At 33.2% G+C, this 14,075-nt stretch overlaps 4 protein-coding genes across 4 annotated transcripts; 1 reads left to right on the top strand and 3 right to left on the bottom strand.

Annotated features, from left to right (window-relative positions):
- Positions 1–1,513: 1,513 nt before the first annotated feature.
- On the bottom strand, positions 1,514–1,978 carry LOC145009736 (uncharacterized). Its single transcript, XM_078968376.1, has one exon. It carries the CDS (start codon positions 1,976–1,978, stop codon positions 1,514–1,516), a length of 465 nt encoding a protein of 154 aa, XP_078824502.1.
- A 33-nt stretch (positions 1,979–2,011) lies between these two features.
- On the bottom strand, positions 2,012–2,800 carry LOC145009735 (uncharacterized). The gene has a single exon (XM_078968375.1). It carries the CDS (start codon positions 2,798–2,800, stop codon positions 2,012–2,014), a length of 789 nt encoding a protein of 262 aa, XP_078824501.1.
- Positions 2,801–6,883: 4,083 nt separating this feature from the next.
- LOC145011747 (protein LIFEGUARD 2-like) lies at positions 6,884–8,259 on the top strand. Its single transcript, XM_078970479.1, has 4 exons — positions 6,884–7,332; positions 7,431–7,544; positions 7,637–7,794; positions 7,889–8,259. Exons 1-4 carry the CDS (start codon positions 7,074–7,076, stop codon positions 8,093–8,095), a joined length of 738 nt encoding a protein of 245 aa, XP_078826605.1. The 5' UTR covers positions 6,884–7,073; the 3' UTR covers positions 8,096–8,259.
- On the bottom strand, positions 8,148–13,565 carry FKD1 (FORKED 1). Its single transcript, XM_078970478.1, has 6 exons — positions 13,133–13,565; positions 12,510–12,632; positions 9,648–10,077; positions 9,304–9,519; positions 9,098–9,205; positions 8,148–8,664 (listed from the first exon to the last, which is right to left on the bottom strand). The coding sequence occupies exons 1-6, from the start codon at positions 13,475–13,477 to the stop codon at positions 8,450–8,452; spliced, it is 1,437 nt and encodes a 478-aa protein (XP_078826604.1). The 5' UTR covers positions 13,478–13,565; the 3' UTR covers positions 8,148–8,449.
- Between the last annotated feature and the right edge of the window lie 510 nt (positions 13,566–14,075).

Below are 14,075 nucleotides of genomic sequence, written 5' to 3'. Positions count from 1 at the left end.
TAGACATTCCTTGTCTATGCAGTTATCGCAGTCAAAATTTCAATAGCGGTCACATGCCGTTATTTGAGATCGCGGTTATCGCGGTGGTATAGCGGTGATATAGCGCTTTTTTAATATTACGTATAATTTATAATTTTATATTATATTTATATAGAAGTTATATACATTTGAGTATTAATACTATAAATCTATATAGAATTGATATCATAAACCTAAAAAGTCATATAAAAACACAACATAATATTCTATTATGGTAATAAGGAAACTACGTAGTGTCAAAGTGTCAAATAGAGATTAATTGTAGTGCCCATGTTCAATATCGTATTAGTAGGTCATGGTTGATATAATAAGTTAAGTCCCAATTTGTAGCCTCATAGGTGTGTTTCGATTAACAAAAAGCATTAATGGAGTCTGACCATAGCAGCTGAAGTCGTCGTGAGTACAGAAAAAGATGAGAAAGAGAGTTGTCGGTAGACATAGTTGCTTTGAATGTTTTTAATTATGTTAGTTGTTTGGGCATTTTAAAATGAAAGTGTAGTGAGCTCATTAAAACTAGTTTTTCATTGACAAAGTAACAAAATGACCCTAAATGTGAACGAAAATGGAATAGCGCCCATAGCGCCGCTATAGCGGTTATTGAAATAGCGGTGAATAGCGCCGCTAATAGCGGTACCGCGAAATGAAAACGCTAAGTTGAAAATAGCGGTTCCTGACCTCCGCAAAACGCTATAACGTCGCTATAGCACCGCTATAGCGTGCAATTGATAGCTTAGTTCCTTGTTCCAAATTTTTTTTGTTGTCACATTTATGGTTACCTTACTTTAAGTATAACTTATGTTTAAGTTCATTATCCTTATTATGAACCTATAAACAACATATATGCTAAGTGTTATAAATTATACAAAGTGTTATTATAATACATTTTAACTACTCATGATACGAGGGATCTGGTTTGAAGGGCCGCATAGGGTTGTTGGATTTCAGAACAACTTAAATACCAAAATGGTTATGCCCTCCGGTGTTTCATGTCTGGCCTGTGTCTGTACTTAGTTGTTGAAAAGTATTATTTAACACTTATATAATACAAGAAAAACAATATTGCATAGACTAATAATTAGTCGCAATAAATATTAGACTAAGATCTAGTGATAAAAATATTAGGTTTTGTCGAAGGAAAATAAAATTATTAGAAGCGAAGCGATACCCGAGTTTGGAGTCATCACTTTAACAAGTGAGTGTATAGTTACTTTCATCTTACACATAGATATAAAATATTTAATATAAATTATGTGCTATGTGTACATATTATATATGTTGATATCTATGTTAGATGAACAAAAGACACATGTTTTCAGGGGCGGACGCAGGAATCAGTGGTAGGGGTTGCACAATTTTTTTTTCCGGTCAAACATAATATAAACCATTAAAAATAAAATTCGGTCAAACATAATATAAAACATCTAATACAATTTTTTTTCTGGTTAAACATAATATAACAACAATCTATTAGAATTTAAATTTGTCCTCTTCGTGCGGACATCTTTTGAAACCGCTCCATTACTTTTTCGTTCTCAACTTTTGCAAGTGCTTTGGTATCGACATTACAAAGCAATGTGTCATTCAAAAATTCATCGTAAATTTTGTTACGCAAGTCGGTCTTCAAGAGCTTCATCTTTGAAAAACATCTTTCTACACTTGCGGTTGCTACGGGTAATATCAAAGCCAACTTTAAAAGGTTATAAACCAAATGATAAGACCGATGCTTCCTCGTGCTAACCATAAAACGAGAAAGGTCGAAAATTCCTTTCAAACTAGTGAAGCGCTCATCTTTGATGCAAGAGTGATAAAATATCTCAAGTTGTCCTTCAAAGTCTATCATATCTGAATCATCAAAGTCATACTTGTATAACTTACCCAACTTCAATAACTTCGATTTGTCAAATTGTGCAAATGAATCACAAGGGCTCAAAGCACCCATGTATTCTAGTAATTGGGTGTTTATTTCACTAAATCAATCCTGATATTCTATAAGTTGCATATCTACCACCGTGTTGAAGATTTCTACCTCAAAATTAAACCTATTAGTCTTTGTAGTCCTATGTTTTCTCGCACCAATATACAACTCTTCCATATCTAAAGTATCAATTTCGTGTGTTTGACAAAAAGATGATACTTTTGACAAAATGCCAGCAAACCCTATGTTTCTAAAAGATTGCAATGCCTCCATTGTCTCTCTAACCATCGAAGCCGCTTCTAAAATGTCTAAAGCTTTTCTTTGAAGTTGCTTTGACAATGTACCCGTGAGGTGTAAAATGTCATACATCATATGTAAGTAAAAAACGAACTCATATGATTTAAAATATACTAAGATTCCAGATGCTTGTTGACGGTTTGCCAATGACCCTCCATCCTCTTTCACAAAATCTAAAACTACAAGAACATCCGCAAACAACTTCATCAAACTTGTGAGTGTGTTGAAATGTGAACCCCATCTTGTTTCTACCGCTCGAATAAGTGTTGTCTCTTGATTTAACCCTCTTTCGGTTTCAAATTCACCACTACACAAGCCTTTTTGCACCCTTTCTCTTGCTTGCTCTCGTAGTAAGTCTTTTCTTTTACACAAGGCACAAACAACATTAACCACCAACGATATTTGCTCAAAAAAGTCAGTAACACCATCATGCTTCTTTGCTACAGCCACAACCACTAATTGAAGTTGGTTTGCAAAGCAATGTACATAAAAAGTCGTGTTATTCTCTTGTAATATCAAAGCTTTCAAACCATTGAATTCCCCCCGCATATTGCTAGCCCCATCGTAACCTTGTCCTCTTATCGATTAAAATTTAAAACAATTAATATATATATATATATATATATATATATATATATATATAATTAAATTGAAATAACAAAAAAGTAAAGAATAAATTACCTGACTAAAACTCAACTTATTACTTGTAAGTACTTCATTTATGGCATTTTTTAGTGTCAAAGAAGATGTATCCTTCACGTGCACTAGTCCTATGAATCTTTCTTTCACAAAGCCAAGTCTATCAACATAACGCAAAACAATAGCCATTTGTTCCTTTTTGGAAACATCACTAGATTCATCAACCAGTAAAGCAAAAACATCTTGACCAATCTCTTCACGAATACTCAAAAGTACTTCTTGTGCAAAACATTACACAAGTTCTTTTTGAATTATAGGGGAAATAAGTTGATTGTTCTTAGGAGCATTTTCTAAAGTATTGTTGAAAATATCTTCACTAGTCTCTCGAATGCCTTTTAACACTTCAATGTAAAGCCCTCTATTTTCCGAGTTAACTGACTCGTCATGACCACGAAACGGTAAACCGGTTTTCAATAAAAGTCTAACAACAATAATAGAAACACGTAATCGAGCTTTATATTTATGGTACTCTGCTTCGGTTTGCCTCCTCAAGACTACATTAATAACTTGTTTTTCCCTCATTAAAAACTCACACTTTTCTTTTGCTTTATTGTAAAAACTATCAACACCACCCACATGAGTCCGAATGCATCTTTTTTATTCCAAGTATCAAAACTTTGGGAAACAAATGCATCTCTCCCTCCTTTTTGTCCCATGAGGTCCCCACACAAATAACAATATAAACAATATGCATTATTCTTTTTCACACTATATTCCAACCAATCAAAGTCATCAAACCATGAAGGAACGAATCTTCTAAATCTATCACCTATTTTTTTAGGAAACTTATGTGCCCTTACTTGACACGGTCCTTGAAGCAAATATGCTCTTCTTACATCATCTCTTATATTTCGTTTGTAACTTGTAATCAATGGCCTATCCACCAGGTCCTTTGGAAGATCTTTCAAGTCAAGATTATCATTAGGTTGGTTAGAGCATGGTGTTTGTGGAGTTGCATTAGAAGCCGAAGGGATTGATTGATTGGTGATTGGTGTTTGTGGAGTTGCATTAGGATTAGAAACGGAAGGGATTGATTGATGGGTGATTGGTATTTGGGAACAAACTTCACCACTTTCATTTGGATTAGGTCTTTATCTTTTGGTAAAAAAAACCACTTAGTTTAACCTATAAAAACATAACAATTACACCTAATCAAACAATGAATTCAATAAAAACATAACAATTAGTCAATTACACCTAATCAAACAATAACTTCAATAAAACAAGTTGCTTTCACCTAATCAAACAATAAATTCAATAAAAACATAACAATTACACATAATCAAACAATGACTTCAATAAAACAAGTTGCTTTCACCTAATTAAACAATAAATTCAATAAAAAAAATATCAATTTCACCTAATCAAACAATCAATTCAATAAAAAAATATAGCTATTGCACCTAAGCAAAAAATATAACTTCAATAAAACAAATCAATTTCACCCAAGTCAATCAATAACTTCTAAAAACATATCAATTTCAAATATCTTAATGAATTGGTAGTAGAACTTACTTGTTTCATTGTAGTGTAGAAATTGAAAAAAGACAGAAAAGGCCAAAGGGTCGATTAGTCGATACTTGCTTCAATGCTTCAAGTCTTCAAGACAATTGTTGAAATCGATCAAGGAGACAAGGATTGTGATCGATCCAACAATCAAAACGATCAAGTCATGAACGCTTGTGAGGTCACGATGCCGACTGCCAAGCCACGATCGAAGGTCGATTGGTCGAACGTTTTTTGGACGCAATCACGCAAATCAGGAAGTCGAGTAGACGAGTAGTCGAATTTTGGATTCTGTAATCGTCATTTTTTTTCTACCGATAAAACTCAAGTTAACACTCAATTAATTAAGATTGGACTATTTTTTAAAAGCAGTTAGCCCAATTGCTAATTTATCCAATTAAGTTTTATTTTGGGCTTTGGGTAATTGGACTATTAGACAATAATTGATTAAAACATTGGACATTTGGGCTTGTTATTATTTTTTTTTTGTTTGGTAATTCCCGATACAGTGACGATATTTTTTTTATGTAGTTGGCTAGTTACACAAAAAAAAAATTAGTAGTTGCACGATTTTTTTTTACGTAATGGCACAATAGGTAAAATTAAAAAAAAAATAAAAAAAAAATAAAAATAAGAATCTACTACGTGTGCGGAAGCTAGGTGTTGCTGGTGCCACACCGGACACCTAGCTAGGACCACCCATGCATGTTTTATTTGATTTAAATTGTATATGTATTTTATATCTATAATTATGATGGGTAAAGATGTGTAGATGATATGGATGATGAAATAAATGATGCTAGGTCTCGATGTTTAAGCTAATTTAGTCATCTAGCGGAGTATAAATGACGATCATAAACTATTCTTGACAGTTTAATGGAACGCTGACAGACTCGCAACCTATAGATATTTTTGAACTAAGTATTCACTAGCTTTACTCCATCATTACCTAAAACTAACCAAGTTGTAATAAAAAAAAAATAGAGAATAAGGTGCATTTTATCTTTTTTGGTTAAATATAAACAAAAAAGGAATCAAAAATAAAATGTCATTACCTAACAATAACAATATATATATATATATATATATATATATATATATATATATATATATATATATATATATATATATATATATATATATATATATATATATATATATATATATATATATATATAGGGAATTGTTATTTGGAAAACAAAAAAAAACCTATAAATCATAAAATACATAAAAAAAAAAAACTTAGAGATTATAAAATTTTTCTTATAAAAAAACCATAGGTTTTTTTAATAAATTCGCTGAAAAAAAAATAAAAAATCAATTTTTTTATAAAAGAAAATTTTTTTAAAATTCAAAAAAAATCAGCGAATTTATTTAAAAACCTGCGATTTTTTCATAAAAAAATAAATAAAAAGATTTGTGATATCTAAGTATTTTTATGCATTTTTATGATTTTTAGGATTTTTATTAGAGTTATATATATATATATATATATATATATATATATATATATATATATATATATATATATATATATATATATCCGGTAAGAATTTTTTTTTGTAGGAAGGTAAGAAGTTTCTTTTGTACATATTTTTTTTACGAACAAAATAAATGAATCACCAGATGATTTATTTGTAAGATGATTCACAAGAAAAAAAATTTCAAAAAAACATCTTCATGATTTATTTTTAAGTAAATTAAGAAAATATTCATTTTTATGATAATTTTAGTGAATAACAACAAATTCAATGTATAAATGAATCATTAACATATTTTTTTGAGAGAATTTTTTCTTGTGAATCATCTTACAAATAAATCATGTGATGATTCATTTTGTTTGTTCGCTAAAAAAATATGTAGAAAAAAAAACATCTTATCTTCCTATTAAAATTTTTTCTTCTTATTTGATCTTGAATATATATATATATATATATATATATATATATATATATATATATATATATATATATATATATATATATATATATCACATGGAATAAAATAATAAAAATCCATAAAAGAAGTTAAACAAGAGATAAATAGTCATACACAAGGTTTTAAATAGCGTAAGACGTGACTTCTCAAGTTTTTCCGAACCTTGGCGAATCATGACGTTTGTAAGGCGTGACTTAAGGCAACAATTTTTTATATAATTGATATTTTTATATGTATTTTCAACTATTATTCATTTTTATACACATATATGAGTTAAGGCAGTGTTCTGGTAATGTTTGACGGCGGTGCAAACCTTAGAGTCGTGGCGCGCCATGATGAGATTTTTAGAACCTTCGTCATACAAGACATTTAAATAAAACAAAAATTATATAAAAAAATTATTCTTTTTAAACCTACACTAACAAAAAATAGTAAACAAGGACCAAATTTGTAACATAATCTTATAATTTTCAATTTTAATTGCGTCGTACTTGACTTGAGGCGGCCATTCGAGCAGCCAGAAACTTCTAGCTCCATTTCAGAAGCCTTCTTCGCAAATCGTACCTACCCCTTCCCTTCCAGTCTTCGTCTTTATTTCAGTACATTTGAAACAGGAACTGCTCATTTTATGTTGTGATTTTGAATCAAACTGAAGAAATTTGATACGCAGTTGCTCAAGATGTGGAACCGAACTTTCGGGAAAACCGAAACCGACGTGGAGTCAGGGTCAAGTGAACCGTTGTATCCGACGATGGTGGAGTCACCGGATCTCCGGTGGTCTTTCATCCGCAAGATATACTCGATTGTCGCCATACAACTACTCCTTACAGCCGTTGTTGGTGCTATTGTCGTCTCTTATCATCCGATCGTCACTTTCCTCACTACCACGAGAGGAGGATTCGCTTGTTACATTCTTATCATAATTACTCCTTTCATAAGTAAGTTCAAAGCAAAGTGGTTTAATTACTTCACTTTTTGTTTTCATTTGATTTTTGGAGTAATCGATTGAAGAGTTTTGCGTTGCTGTGTTGTGCAGCTCTGTGTCCTTTGTCTTGCTATTATCAGCGGCATCCTGTGAATTATGTGCTGCTAGGGATCTTCACCATCGCCCTTGCTTTTGGTATCGGCTTGTCATGTGCTTTCACTAGCGGTGAGTTGAAATCAAACACTTGAATTTCTTTTTACCAGTTGATATGTTGTAGTAGATACACATACACTCAAAATCATGTGAAACAATTGCAGGGAAGGTTATTCTGGAATCAGTGATTCTAACAGCTGTGGTGGTTGTGAGTCTAACTTTATTCACATTTTGGGCGGCAAAGAGAGGATCCGACTTCAATTTCTTGGGTCCTTTCTTATTTGGTGCTCTTATGGTGCTTATCGTATTCTCCATCATTCAGGTCTGTAACTCCTCCCTCCCCCTCATGTTAAACGTACACACTTTTGGGTTTTACTTCTAATTAAAAACATGGTTTACCATTAATTATTATGCAGATATTTTTCCCAATGGGAAAGATTGGAGTGATGATATATGCAGGTGTTTCTGCTATAGTCTTTTGTGGTTACATAGTATATGACACCGATAATTTGATTAAACGATACTCATATGATGAATATATCTGGGCTGCTGTGGCTTTGTACCTCGACATCATCAATCTTTTCCTTTCCTTGCTTACTATACTCAGAGCCGTTGATAGATAAAGTACATACACATTTGGTATGAACTTGTTGAAAAAGACTTGCTTCATTGTAATAGGAGGAATAGAATATTATAATATATATATATATATATATATTGTAGCCAAGGGCCCAAGGCCAATGTATGTTTGGTTTATGAAAATGTATCGATAACTATCAACTACCAACACCAACCAAACGTATATCATTAAATTCATTACACACCCCTATCAGATAAGCCTATAACTATCATTACAAACTCCCTAAACCTTGCAGCCATTCCATTCCACACACATAGACCTTTACAATGTTTGTCGTCCAAAGCAGCAAAACTAAGTAGTAGGACAGTGTCCCTAACTAACCTCAAAGGCTTAAACCTTATGGCCGTCGAGAGAGCTTCTTTTCAGCCACAATTGACAAAAGACGTGACACACCCTGAGTCCACATGTCGTATTCTCTTTGGTTCCTGCACTCAAACTCCACTACTCCACGAATGGTTGTCCTCAGCCCAAAGTAACGCCGTTGCTCACTGCCTTCAAATAGGTGCCTCCCTGGCCACGCTGGCATGTTTTTGCAAACCTCCAAAACAACATCTACGAGATTTCACACATCACAAAATCAGTAATAAGTTTCTTGTTTCTTTTTTATTCCCTATTAAGTCATGTATGGCTAAACTGGATATTCGTATACATACAAATCTGTTTCTTTTCTAGACTACATAAATGTATACCTTTGCATCCCAACAAACAATTTTAACATTAGATGGGTTTGGTGGAAAGAAATTGGACAAATAGGTAAAGGGTTGGTGTCTCAATACACTAAGAGTAATTCTTTCTCTATTAAGTAAAAAGAAACAACCATTGATATAATTACTCAGATTTTTTAAACTACAATGTTGTAAACTAAATAAATGAAAGTAAGCATACTTTCCTTTTTCACCCCTAATTACCTTTTACAAACTTGAAACATTTATTTTTTCCCTCTATTCATAAATATCAGTTATCCAGAAAAGTTAAAATCACTTACTTTTCTTCTTTTTCGTGATCGTAGAGCCAACGTGTTTGCTCTTCATCTTTAGCATTACTTCACCCGTTCGATGGATATAAACAGATACAATTTTCCAATGAAGATCACCTACATTAAAATTTGTTAATACATTAATGATTTATTTAAAATTCATGGAAAAACACATATATAATTTGACATGTGTAAAGACAGTTTTCAATTATTACCATTACGTGTACGTTTAAGAAGCTCGCTACCACGAGCAAGAAGTTCTTGGTTACAAATGCCTAGAAAATTTTCTTCCGGAAGAAGCTCTTCACAGTATCCACTACTCTTTCCATGGCTTTTGCTTTCTTTCACTCCTCTATCAACCGGAATAACCGCTGCTATATTCCATACTTCCTTCAACGCACGTGCCTTCAAAGTCGCCGCACCACGTAAAGCTACAAATACACAAGTTTTCAATTCCTTAGCGGTTTGTACATTACAACTAAAACTCACACTGACAAATTGTATTGTGTTTGACATCCATTAAACTGACACTGTCAGTGTGAGAGGATTGTTTGTTTACCTGTGGCAGCTGCGGCAGTGAGGGTTAATATATCACCATGGGACTTGACATTAACAGCGGAATTAACAGCCGCGATAAGATGTTCACGTTCAGCTCCCATGGCTTCGGCGGCCTCCACGCATTGGGCAGCAACCAAGGTGGCGGCAGAGGCCACCGCCATGTCTGTTTTCGCCATTTGCTCATCTTTCCTGGAGGCAGAAGCTGCGGCGGTGGCAGCTGCGATGGTGGCCACAGCTGCCGCCACGCCGGCAACAGAAACCGCTGCGTGAAGTTGCGCGTTGTGAGCTCTGGTCTCTTCCTTTTTCTTCTCTCGCCGCTCTTTTAACCACCTTCCGACTGTTTTCCCGGCAGGGGTGCTGCTGCCGCCTGTGTAACCACCGCTACGTGCGTTGGCAAACAGGGGTTGTAACGAGTTGTTTGCTCGAAGATACTGCAATGAGATTGATGTTTAGAAATAATTATTTTATTTTTTAAACCTGTTTATATTATTTTAATTTGTATTATGAATAGTTGTGTTTATTATTATATATGGAAAAGGAAAGTATTAAATTAGATTTGACATTCGAAACTCATTTTGTACTGTAGTTTGGAATGGCGATTGGCGAGGGACCCCATGAGTGACTTAAAGAACTGTTGAGAAAACAGAGGACAACAAGACAACTGTGATAGATAACCCACAGTACATAAACAGAGATAACTGTAAGAACAAAGCTAGAGGGTGACCTAGGTTAAAATAAGTAGGTCGTAGATTTCAGAGGGTTATTTTCTATAGTAAAATTTACCATATCCATAAAATTACTTCTATAAAACTCGTACATCGCATAAAAAAATTGTACATTGTTGACTATCTATTTATTTATTTGCGGAATCATTTGGGAACAATAAATTCTTGTTGATAAAAGAAGCATGAAAAAGAATCATGTTTCACCACATTTTTTACCAGCTGTGAAATTACTAAAAATCCAGACAATTAAAGATTATATGAAAGACTTGTACTTCAAGCTCGTAAAACCGTACTTTTTCCCCAAATACAATTTCTATGTCAAATAGATTGCTATATATAGCTTTTTCACCAAAGGCAAGCTAAATTACCATTTTAGACATTTAGTGGTCATCGACATTGATTTGGACCTACGATACATATTTTTTTTTTATATATTTTGTTAAATAATAATTTAGATATTATACAATGGTACCAAAGAAATGCACCCTTGTCTAATTTATCTTTCCATGTAACATCTTTTTAACAATTTGATGTCAAGCAAAAGTTATCGTTTTTTACAGTTTCAGTTTTATGTAAATCTTAAATAGAATAGTAAAATTATAATTAACTTGTTATAAATCAACTGTTAAAAATTTACTTAAAAAAAGCATATTATACAGAATGGTAAAATAGTTAAAGTATCTTGAAGTGTTTTTCAGTTTAATCTCAACAAATAATCAAAAACACCATTCACATTTGAAAATTTACTCTTTGGGCATATCTGTAATTACATCGTTTGAAAATTTACTTTTGGACATATCTGTAACTACATCACTAAAATAAGATTTCACCAAATAGGAAAAGGGTACTTGCATTTATTTATCACTAAAACGATAAAAACCTATAAAAAGAAATTAAAGCCAACACCAAAAACACGAAGGGTAGTCTAAACTTGACCCTCACAGTTGGCTATTACTGGTGTCTTTTCGGGCCTTTATTAATCAAGATTCGCAAATCTTCTTATATTTCATTTTTGATGTCTTTCATCATTCGTTAAAAGAAGTTATTGTCTTTTCCAAAGTAGAAAAAATTAAATCCATGTACAACTTTCGCTGCATGAGTTATTAACTCTTGGTATTATTATTCATGCTACTTCAGTATTTCTACTCTATTTACACTATTTAGTATTTACCTTTAAAAAAAAGGAAAGAACCGATTAATGATTGGGATAAGTTTTCAGTCCTTTTTTCTTGGATCCAACATGAGTTGCAAGTCATGCATTATAAATTGTACACTCTGAAAAAGAGCAAAAAAGGCTTAAGTTTCCTCTTTGCGTTATCTATGCTTTAGTGCTTTACTACTTTACAGTTTACATACACATGTACCCCAAGCATTAAAGCTTATACGAATACAGCCTTGAGAAAGAAAAAGTAGGCAGATTCTTTGTTTATTTAAGTGAAGTATTCTACTATGTATCTTTTACACAAAAAAAAAAGTGAGATAAATCACTATATTGCTAATCCCCAGATCTTATATGCTTCCATTGTTCTTGTTTTTGTCTTAATTAACTTAATTTAATGACAAAAAAGACAAATTAATCTAGAACATCAACATCCGAGTATCTCACAGAAATAATTAATCTTTTTTTTTTGTTACTATTGTATATACTTTATCAGAAAGATTGTCCAAGAATTATAAATAAACTGTAACTTTCGTTAACATGAAGGTAAAAAGAAAAGCTGGGCAAAAGGGTTGTCGAGTAACGATAAGAAAGTTAAAGTTTAAAGCAATAGCCGGCGATCGGAGGTCCCTAGACCTAGACTTACAGAGGGAGGGGGGGCTCACGTCATCCGGCGCCTCACTCTCTGAATTTTGTTCAGATTGGAAAGAAACCATCAGATCACAATAATTGTCTTGTCTTCCGTATTACACTATTTAACAAAAGAAATTCCAAACAATTTTTGGATTTTCAAATAAAAAAGCAAAAACCGAGACAAGGGTTAAATTGAGAAATAGTAACCCAACAGATGAAAACACAAGTACTCAGTCGTCACTCTTACTCGTACACACTACACACTATTTTAAGTTTAAACATTTTTTTTGGTGCCCTAAATTTCATAAATTGAAGGTAAATAGAAAAGATTGGAGGAGTTCTTTACCTTGACGACATCGTCGTAGTCATCGGAAGGGGAGATCGGAGGGCTATCGGTTTCCTCCGTCAACGTCGCATTTAAAGGTCCACTGCTGTGTGACAGCCTCCCTGATGCTAATGGCGATATATCCTGTTATCCCCACATACCCCATCAATATTAATTACTCAACAATTCCTTAAAAATACAGTAGCTTCTAAACATATACCAATGCTTCTTAGTAAACCAGTTTTATAATCATTCTGTCTACAATTTAAACGTAAAAGTAACAATTAAAATCGCCAAAATATAAACAGTTTTTCAAAAATAAACTAATACTAGACACCTCCTACTGGTTTTTTAGGGGAACTGCAGGGAAATCATATATGTCCAGTTGCATTTATATTTCAGTAGACCAACATTTTTCTTTGACGTACAGAATAAAATGATAATGACAATGGATCCTTTAACAACATAAACACAAATTGCGTTAAAAAAAAAAAAAATTAATCGCTATTATTTTACGAAATCATAATCAGAAAATGATGTCCTATATTGTTTACTAGTTGATTACACATTTCCGCCTTAAACAACAAGATAAGAACACTCAGTTTGATTTGTAAACGTTTGAAATACAGTAAGAGAGAACTCACGGACTGAGACATGATGCGTTCGAGCACTAGCTGCGAAGTGGCGGAGGACGCAAACGAGAACGTGTTTCCAGACAGTAATGCGGCTGCAGCTGACTCCTCCGCTGCCTCGACACCGGAGAAACGGTTGTTGTTTTCCGCCGCGGCGGCAACAGAATTTGCACCGGTATTATCAGTATTGATACCAGATTTTGGAATCAATGGAGAGAGCGGAGAGTGTAGAGTTTTAGAGACCTGGAGAGCAGCAGCACTCCATGATCTCGACAAGAACTCCATCGGCCTCCTAGGACTCTCCGGCAGCTGAAAACCGCCGCCACCATGATTCTGTTCCTGCCAAATAGTATCCATTTTTTAAGCAAAAGACAAAGGTTGATGATGAGGGGTTTTTTTGTTAATATTTGATTTTGGGCGTTTTTGCGCTCTTACCCTTTTACTCTTTTAGGAATTTATATAGAAGGCGCTTAAAGAAGCGGGTTGGATGTAGTCGGGTCGGATCAAATGTTATTGGTCTTTTTAATTTTTTTAGTCAACATTTTCTTCCGTTTGAAAACCGAGCTTTCCCTTTCCGCAATTCGTTTTCATTGGTTAATGCAATGGGCCAACAAATTCAATGCACTTTGGAAGAAATATCGACGTGTAATTCCTCGTGTTTTTATTAATTAAAATAGCAACTGTTATTTTATTTAAAATAACTATTATCATACTTCCGTTCGAAAAAGTTATGACAATATTATTTTTGGATTTGTCAATTATCAAAGATATCTCTTTGGATGAAAACAAATCTCCTATTGCCCATGAAATAATGAGACCTCAGTCGAACTGGAACGACTTAGACCAATCAGAATAATTTTGTCTTCGTTATATATGTTATTACTACCAAAATTGATTAATACAACCGGAGTGTGCCAAAGCAGCAAAGGGAAGACACAAATTTAATGTCACTAAC

This window comes from Lactuca saligna, chromosome 8, assembly GCF_052625555.1.
Source record: "Lactuca saligna cultivar CGN05327 chromosome 8, ASM5262555v1, whole genome shotgun sequence".
Taxonomy (NCBI): Eukaryota; Viridiplantae; Streptophyta; class Magnoliopsida; order Asterales; family Asteraceae; genus Lactuca; species Lactuca saligna.
The sequence above is the reverse complement of the archived record's forward strand: the minus strand, read 5'-3'. Positions and strand labels throughout refer to the sequence as shown.